At 35.1% G+C, this 9,715-nt stretch overlaps 1 protein-coding gene across 1 annotated transcript; it reads left to right on the top strand.

The window, feature by feature from the left end:
* Window positions 1–5,986: 5,986 nt before the first annotated feature.
* On the top strand, window positions 5,987–9,510 carry LOC141629159 (uncharacterized). The gene is made up of 6 exons (XM_074442203.1): window positions 5,987–6,139; window positions 6,309–6,547; window positions 7,529–7,606; window positions 7,728–7,855; window positions 8,050–8,126; window positions 9,299–9,510. Exons 1-6 carry the CDS (start codon window positions 5,987–5,989, stop codon window positions 9,395–9,397), a joined length of 774 nt encoding a protein of 257 aa, XP_074298304.1. The 3' UTR covers window positions 9,398–9,510.
* The last annotated feature ends 205 nt before the right edge of the window (window positions 9,511–9,715 follow it).

Raw genomic sequence — 9,715 nt, 5'->3', positions numbered from 1 at the left:
AAAATTTTCAAAACCATAGATCAACTTGTGTAGATCTTAAAATAGTTCGTTCTATATAAATGTTATATTCTCGCTTATTCTATAATTTTCAAATATTTCTGATATTTAATTTACCCATGTCTAGCTAACACCCATTGTTGACATGATTTAAAATTCAGTTTGAGTTTGAAACTTTATTTATATTCGCTGCATCCAAGACAAAAGAGATATAATTGGACAATTATGATAGATTTTCCTTTTGATCAAAGTTGTTTTTTTCTTATTGTAGAGTTAACAATTTTCTTATATGGAACGCTATTTATTTTGAACCAATTGCTTATTTATTCTATTTCTCATGATTATGATATATACGTACTTTGTGGAACAATGTCTCATTGCTAATATTTATTCTGAACCAATAGCTATTTATTTTATTAATCAAGTTTATAAAATTAAAAATGGAACATGAGATTAACTCCTAACAATAGGTTCAAAAGTAAGTAAACAAGGGCCAAAAAATATCAAAAAGAAATTAATTTGGTATTATGAAGGTCAATAGATCATGAAATTTAAAATATCATATTTAGGCTCTGTTTCGAAAAAAATAAGCTTAAATTTATCTGAACAAAATTTCATTTTTCTTTTTTTGTTGTAAGTATTTTGTGGATAAATTATTTACCATAATAAGCGAAGATGTGAGAAATAAGCTACTTGTTTTTTTTTCTAATACTTCAATATGGAAGACTATCAACCTGCAATTGGTTCTAGCTGGGCATGGAAAAAAATTTGCCAAGTTAAAAATATTTATAAGACTAAGTTATACTCTTCCAATAATGTGGAGCATTATTCAATCAAAGAGGGGTATGAGTGGCTTAGACTGCTAGGCCTATAGTCACCGGTATCCTTGGATGCTAAATAGATGGATAGTACCTAAGCATAGTTTCATGGTGTGGCTTGTTGCTCGTGAGACTCCTAACTCGGACAGGCTTATCAAGATGAATATCACAATCACAATCATTGTTGTTACTTGTGTGGTGATCTTTGAGGAGAGTCACAAGCATCTGTTTTTTGAATCTTTATTCTGATAGAAGTTGCTTGCAAGTAATTTCAGATTGGTGTTTCTACTGACTACATCCTTTGAATGCATTCACCGGTGGGTAAAGTGGAGGGCGCTGAACTCGGCGAGAAGCAAATCATTGCTATGATTTTAGCAAGCATTCTGGCTCATGTATGGTTCAGCAGGAACAAGTGCAGGATAGATGGGTATGTCATCAGGCCTACAGTTCTTTGTAGGATGATTAAAATGGAGGTGAAGCATAGACTAAACAACTGTGCAATTCAGTCTCAGAATAGACGAGTTTTAGACTGGGTGCACTACCTGCAGACTGCCTAGGTTACTGTTAGCTTGCTAATTGTTTTTGACAGCATTTGGATTTGTTGTGAATGTAATGTTGTAAGGGACAATTATAATTTTCAATGAGAAGCTTACATTTTCCCAAAAAAAATATTAAATATGGAGTACTTACTATGTCCTTTTATGTCATATTATCAAAAAAAGCTATCTTTCGGTTAGTTTAAAAAGGAGTTTTTATTTAATCGGTTAACTGATCGGTTCCGAATTTTCAGTTAGCTTTTAAGCTCGTTTTTAGATTTCAGTTAATTTTTATAATGAAATCTGAGATATAGTATATGAATAAGGTGTATTGACATTAATATACCATATAATTAGTTACATAGTGTATTTCGAGTATGTAGTACCTACTATTTCGTAATGGTTAGATTACTTGGATATATGCTGATGATATATATATATGAAATTTTGTAGTAGATGAAATTAAGTAATACTACTAATGCGTGAGTCTAGAACCAATCATCAATTCATCATATGAATAACATTTGAGTTGTTTCATTGTTACACAAAAGTTTTGAGTTGTTTAAACCCCCAAATTCTACTTCAGTTTTTCTCGATTTCATTCCTCCATCTAATGATCTCCACATTCTTATAGAAATTAAATTAGTTAAACAAAAATAGTAACATATATAGATTAGTGAAATGTTTTATGTATTGATAACTTGAATGTATATGAAGGCATTTATGTTTATGATTTCTATACACACACTCCAATGATTATTTAGTGATTACATTTTGATGAAATCGTAATTTATACTTCGTGTAATTATATAAGATTACACTACATCATCTTAGCATAACACTTTAATAAATAAATTCATCTTTTATTCGCCAACTTCTTGAATTTCAATGCGAGAATACAAACTAAAAATGTATGAGACCATAAGTGGGGAAAGTAAATGTGATAACTTGAACTATTATGAATTTCTATTATCTATTTGATAATTTTAATCTACTTATATTAGGATAATTTTATCAAAATATATTTGATCTACTTATATTAGGATAATTTATTAAAATTTGTTTTAAATACTAAGAAATCTACTTTTATTAGGATAATTTTATTTATTTAGCTTTTTTCGAAATCTACTCTTGTTAGGATTTCTAAAAAAGTTGGACTCTCTAATATCGCTCGAAAAGTTTCTACTTTATTTATATGTATTGATGATTGATTGATTGATTTGGAAAAGATTGAAGTGTAGTAATATTGAATCAGACCCAAAGCCCATCTTATTTCTCCTTATTAATAACATTGTCTAATATTCTTCCGAATCCTTATTATAGTATACCTAAAAAAACTCCCCTTACTTTCTTATTGTGTGCCGTCAAACGTTTCACCATAATTCCTAGTATTGTTTTATTACACATGATTATAATCACATCACTTTTCGTTTAAACAGCTGCTCAATTTCATCATTGGTCTCCCCCATAGTGTGTGCACATGGTTTATTTCATTTATTTCCATGGTTGCCCAAAATTGGAGTTGTCTATAATTACCGAGTACGAGTTTGCAGCACTCTACTTTCGTGTTCCTTCTTGATTGTTTCTGCCGCAATTATTAGTCACCGCTTTCTTCTCGAGTCATCTGTCAGAACGATCTTGGTTATGTCATGGAACTCGTTTTCGTTATAAGGTAACACGATTCTACCGATCCTAATATTATTATTGTTGTTCGGGGTTATATGTATCGGTGCAATTATATGTCACTGTGTGGTAAAAATAATTATTGATGGTGAATTATAATAATTGTTACTCTAGATTATACATAATATTATTTGCATATCTCGTTTTCTAAAGTTGGTTGTATGGTGAGATGGATGGCTGTAGAATAGCATTCGATTTTTGTGTATGGATTTGTGACTCTAATTTAAAGATTGAATAGAAGCATGAGGTGAGGGCATAATAATATTGTAAGACCGAACAATGAGTTTTGGTAAAAGTTTATGAGGAATGGTAACGGTGTACACATAAACATAATGATGGTGCACATGGTAAGTTGAATTAATGGATTGCTTTGATGGTGGTGGTGCACGTATTTAACGAGATAGTGATTTTGGTTTTGAATTGTTATACGGCTAGTGAAATCACGGTTGTTTCGTGTTGTGTTCAAATTGTTGTTTCCTTTGATTAGGGTTAGCGGGTGAGTAGCTTAGAATTTTACTTCTAAGTGTTGAGTACGGTTCTTTGAACCTTTAACGATATTGATATTGAAATTTAGATGGAAATTGGTTACTAGTATTGAGTTATGGGGGCCTATGTGCCGAGTTATGTTTACGGTCCAGAGTGACCATGGTTATTGAGTTATTTGAGTTTATTATCGATATTGAGATGGAAATATTGTTTAGCGGTTTTACCTGCCAGTTCACTCACCCCTTGTCCTTGGCTTAGGAGCGACGATGAGAATACGATACATGGTTACGTTGGATTATTATATTATGAGACGGAGTAATGAGTGAGACGAAGTAGTGAGATGAAACTTGGTTAATTGTGGAGGAATGAGATAAGAATTGTATTAAAGGAATAGAATGGAATAAGTTTGAGGTTCAGATTAGTTTATGGGGAGTGTTTTTATTACTCTCTGTTTATTTTTTTTTATGTGTGCTTGTTTCCACGCAATGACAAAAAACAATTCTGTTTTTTATTGAAGTATTATCTGTTACTCAGCTTTTCGACTGACGTGTTTTCTCCCTTCTGGGCTACTCGTCATGGGGGTAGGTCCTTTCTATGTTCTGGTTTTGTTTTCGGGTCTTCCGCTGCTGTTCAAAAAGGATTTTATTTCAAGAGAAGATTTTATTTAAAGTGTTTGTAAAAGTTTTAGTTCACTTTGTATATTTTGTTTTAAGAGACATTTTGAAAGAAAAACATTGTATATTAATTATAATATCTCTGTATTTCGGCCAGTTTTACATGTAAAAGTTAGTTTTAATTTAGCCGAAAATCAGGGGTGTTACACCCGCGAAATGGCTCGCGCCTCTTCGAGTACCCCATGCGGCCACATCGCTAAAAACGCACACAACCACCCATTTTTCTATAAATACCCACCTTACACACCATAACACCTTACGCGAGTATCCGCCCCCTCATCTCTCCCTTAAAATTCTAGACTCGACTTCTCAAGTCACAAACCGACACGTGTTTTGGACCTACCGATCGAAAACACAAGCCTTACACATTGTTTGGTACCGTCATCGTGCATTAAATCACTTGACCGACCATCTCAACCAACTACACCATCACTAAACTTAAAACACTATTTTACATTGTTAAAACGGTGTTCAAACCGAGTTTTCCGACCAAACAAGTTGATACACTTTCATCGATTTCTCGTCTCAAGCCTAACATGTAAGTATGAGGGTGTAAAAATCCTCTTGTATCATGTTTATCATCTGTTTTATGACTATAACATGCTAAAACATGCATAATTCAAATATAGGTTAGATGAGCCAAAACCGGATTTTAGCCGGAGACAGGGGCTGCTTGTATAGCAGGCAGGCTCGTGCCTAAACCCCCTCTCAGGCCTTAATCCAGTCGTGTTTGGTCTCATCTTCCTCTTTATTTCATTTCTTATTTGTATTCGGTATTTACTGTTTCAAATATCTCAAATCATTTTCATGATAAACTTTTAACCATGAAACATTTTCACCCTTGGTTGCTCATACCATGACGGTTTAATCAGTGTTTCGGTGATAATATTTGGTTAATTACATTTTAAAGGCATTTTAAAACCTTTTATTTCATTTCTTTACATTTCAAAAACAAACATACACTAGTAGAAAAAACACCTATTGCGTCAATCAATTTACATCGGTTCTACAAAAACTGACGCAAAAAGTACTTAGTTTTGGCGGGAATCCATTTTCGCCCTACAATGAAGCTTTTTGCGTTGCTTCTTTAGACATAACTGACGTATACAATACGTCGTTTACTGTAAAAACTGACGTATTTGATCAAATACATCAGTTATGCTTTGTAACTGACTTATTTGACATTATGTTTTTGCATCAGTTTCTCGTGAAACCGATACAAATGATTAATTATGAAAAAAAAAACAAAAAATATACTCAGCCTCTCGAAACTTCGTTGATCATTTCCCAATGCGTTTTTTGTCAGATAGCACCTAACATTTACACTTTCTGTAAAAATAGTACCTAAAGTTTTTTTTTTGCCCAATAACACCTAACATTTTCTATTTTTTGTCTAATGACACCAAAATCACTTTTCCGTCAAAAAAAGTCAAGAAACCGTCTTGACTAACGGAGGGAAGGATGAATTGGCATTGTAACCTTATTTTTTATGTTTTACCCTCCAATTCCAACTTCCATTTCCCATATTTTTGTTTTCCCTTCAATTGAACTCAAATTCCCTCCAATTAAATCCCTTATTTAACACCCCCACCCTCTCCAATTTTATTCCTCCATTCTCTAAATCCCCAATTTTTGCCTTGTTCAATTTTCTCCCTTTCTCTCATCATCCATTCAATCCAATATGCCTTATTCAAACTCATCCCCAAACTCAACAAATCGGGTGAAATGCAATTGTGGCATTCTAGTGGCTGAGAAAACATCATGAACACACCAAAATCCGGGCAGAAGATTCATGGCCTGCAAGTTCTACAATGCGGAGACGGGGTTGTGTAGGTGTCGTTTCTTCGAGTGGATTGATGAGGATATGACTTATTGGCAAATAAGTGATATAAATGGCTTGTTGAATGAAAATAAGTCACTTAAGAATAAGATTGGTGAGATGGAGGTATGTATATGAAAGAAATAGAATGAGTTTACAAATTACAACCAACTCGGCCTTTCCTCCGTTAGTCAAGACGGTTTCTTGACTTTTTTTGACGGAAAAGTGATTTTGGTATCATTAGACAAAAAAAAAAAACTTTAGATACTATTTTTACAGAAAACGTAAATGTTAGGTGCTATCTGACAAAATACGCTTTCCCAATTACCAAACCCTTATTCTTCCCTCACATCACAAAACCCTTATTTTTCCCTCACATCATCAAACTCGATCCTCGCACCACCAACATCACTACCGTGGGCCTGTCGCACCCCACCGCAACCACCATCGTGCCCTGCGTTATCGTCCAACCACCACCACTTTCCCTCAATCGCCAGCAACATCTGTTAGTTGTGGCTATCTCCTCGCCTTCAGGTTCGTTTTTTCCCTCTTTTTATCCCATCAATTAGTCTAATGGTTAATTAGGTCAATTAGGTTTATGTTTTAGAGTTTATCCTTCATTAGATTATTTGATTTATGCTTGATGTTGATTAAATATATGATAAAACATAGGATTTGGGGTTTTGTATATTCACAGTATTTTTCTTATTTTGGTTATCCGGCTAAATTGGCGAACGAATATCACTGTTATAGTTCGCCTTTGGTTATCCGGCTAAAATTTGCAGTTTTTCCTTCATTGTTTAATGTTCATTGATTAACTGAAAATTGTTGTCATTGCGGTTCACCGTAGATTTTTTACATTCATGGCTACCGGTGTTTCTGATAAGTTGACCGCATCGACACTACTGCTATCAAAGGGAGTAATGATCCATGTTCTTATCTTTGTCTTGGCCGGAATCATGATATAAGCATTTGTGACGCAAAGCACACAAAAATGTCGAGCTGCATAGAATCAGATTTTGAAGTGAGTATACAATCAAGTGACTTCACGTGAACTGTTCCTCCACCATATTAAGAGTTTGCAGTTTGATACTAATCAAATATCCAGTTCGAGTCATAGGTTTCGGGTCTCGGGTCAACATTATTACAAAGTTAATGGCATAGCTTCTAGTTGGTGCTTCAATATTCAACCACACGTAATTTGTGTATGTAGATGTTGAAGCATTGTACCTAATTGACTTAATTTTGATGACGTATCCTTAAGTCTAATTAAGGATTTAAGGGTGGCCGACTGGTAATAAATTTATTTGCAAGTTCGATGCGCTCCTTCATTTTATACCTATTAGACCCAAATTAACCCGACTCGAAATGACTCGACCTGAAGTGACCCAAAATAACCCAATAGACCTAAAATGACTCTCCAGTCTGAGCATGACCAGGTTGTCGCCCATGTTAGCAATCTCACCCAGTCCAGCTGGAGTCTGAATTTAACTCTCTTGATTCCGAGCTGCATAGAATTCGGTTGGATGCGGCCGAGGCGGCTGATCTTAAGGCTGATCTACACGCCTTGCGGCTTCAACTCCGCAAAGGAAGGTCGGTCTGTCTATCTATCGACTTTCGATTTCTACTTGTTCAATTCTCCCTTCCCTTTTTAGAATAGCTGATATATATGCTTTACTCTACATTGTGGAATGTTGTTTAATATTGTACACAGAGGCGCTATTGAGTTTAAGAAAAAGATAACAACTAACCTACAACAGTATCAAGAAATGGACTCCAAAATCACAGATATGAGTAATGAAATTCAGAGACTGCGTGCTCATTTACCACCCTCTAATCCAGGTATGCCACCCATCAACTTGCTCTTTTCTTTGTCTTCTCTACTTATTCCACACCTTTCCCCATCCTCTTTTCTTTTCCTGCTCTTTTTGTAGCATTGGGATAAGGTGGAGGAGCTTCTGATATCGTTTTTCCCCGACCTTAGTCTGCCCACTATCCTCTTGAAAAGTAACACTATATCTATCTTTTGTCATCAGTAAATTCTAGCCTTGAGGATGTGATAACTTGGATTGTTGATCACGAGAATGGCCCTGATATCGACCAGATGCCTTTGGTATGCTATCCTTTTCTCTTATGTGCTTATTGATGACCGTAAAAAAGTTTACTTTCTTGAAGTTTTATTCGTTGAACAAAAGTGTTTTATAGTAATGTTGGAGCCTGAGGTGCTTTAGATGGCAGCTCAAATATTTCATCATGTTTCACTGCCATTATTTTTCCAAAGTCAACTGCTCCCTCTTTTACCTTTTTAAGTTCTATCTTGACATTATATTTTCTCGCCTAGAAGGCGACTAATAACCTGTAGTAATGAGCAAATCTGGTATCCCTATCACGTTCTTGATATTGATTGACTTTTATCACTGCAACTCATACATTTTATTTTTTAAGTGCTCTTATAAAGCATAATACTCGCTTTTGAAATGACTTTCCACCATTCGTTGGAACATTGTGTGACATTTAGGTATATACTACTCTAAGGGTGTGTTTGGATTGAGGTATTTGGAGGGAAAAGAAAGGGAGGGAGAGTAGGGGATTTAAAATCCCTTATTTGGATAGCAAATGAGGGTGGAGGGAAATGGAGGGGGAGAGATTTGGAGGGATCCAATTTCCCTCCTCCAAGCCTAATGAAAATCTCTCCACAATAGGCAAGATTTGGAGGGAAATTGTATCCAAACACCCACACCCCATTCCCCCTCCCATTCCCTTCTCTCCCTTCCCCTTCTCTCCTTCTCCCTCCCCTCACTTTCTCTCCACTTTTGCTATCCAAACACACCCTAAATGTAGCAATAGGTTTAGATAAGATACAAAATTCTGAGGTAGTTGTTCCTAAATTGGTGGGCTGGAATTGTGGAAATAGCCCTGGGAAGCTATGTTACTCGAACTTGGTTAGAAGTATATGAAAATGGCGTGTGTCTAAGAGCCCTACTAAGCTTTTTTATGAAAAGTTTCATGCGTCAGCCTAGAATGTACTATCCAACTGTTTTACCCAAGTAATATGAGGAGTAGTATTGACTGCTTGAATAACATTTCAGAATGTTGCAAGTTGTGCAAGATTCGGTCCTGATGGAAGGAAGTGGAGACACATCCATCAAGCTCTTTGAGGTGTTTCTCTAGAACTTTATGTATTAGGACCTTGGTGTATGTGCTTTTTGGTTGAATTGGTTTCTCATGATAACCTTCTGCTGAGACGTTACTTTAATATTTAAATCACAGGTTGCAAAAATAAAGCAAATGATGCTTCCAGAGACAAAGGATGGTCCTGTTTGTCACGTCATATGGACATTCTATGATCATATACAGGGAATGGTTTTTTTTTTGTTCTTTTGATAATTTGTACTGGCACATACTTTGAAACCTACATCGTTTAAGATATGCTGATTGGTATTGCTGAGATGACGAGATTAAACTTTTATTTATTATAAGAGAACAACTTTTTACTCATGCCTGAAACTGTTAGATTACTTCATTTTGTTTCGATAGATGAGAAATATATTGGTAAAGGTTATTTCAAAACCCCCATCATAAATATCACAAAATCTCATTTGTGACCAACAATATCCGTCACTCTGGGTGTGGATCTGATACCATTTTACCTCACAAAATCTTACTTTTTCTCTCTCATTAACTATTCATGGCTTTTCTCCA

Source organism: Silene latifolia, chromosome Y (genome assembly GCF_048544455.1).
Source record: "Silene latifolia isolate original U9 population chromosome Y, ASM4854445v1, whole genome shotgun sequence".
Lineage (NCBI taxonomy): Eukaryota > Viridiplantae > Streptophyta > Magnoliopsida > Caryophyllales > Caryophyllaceae > Silene > Silene latifolia.
This window is presented reverse-complemented; position numbering and strand designations above follow the sequence as displayed.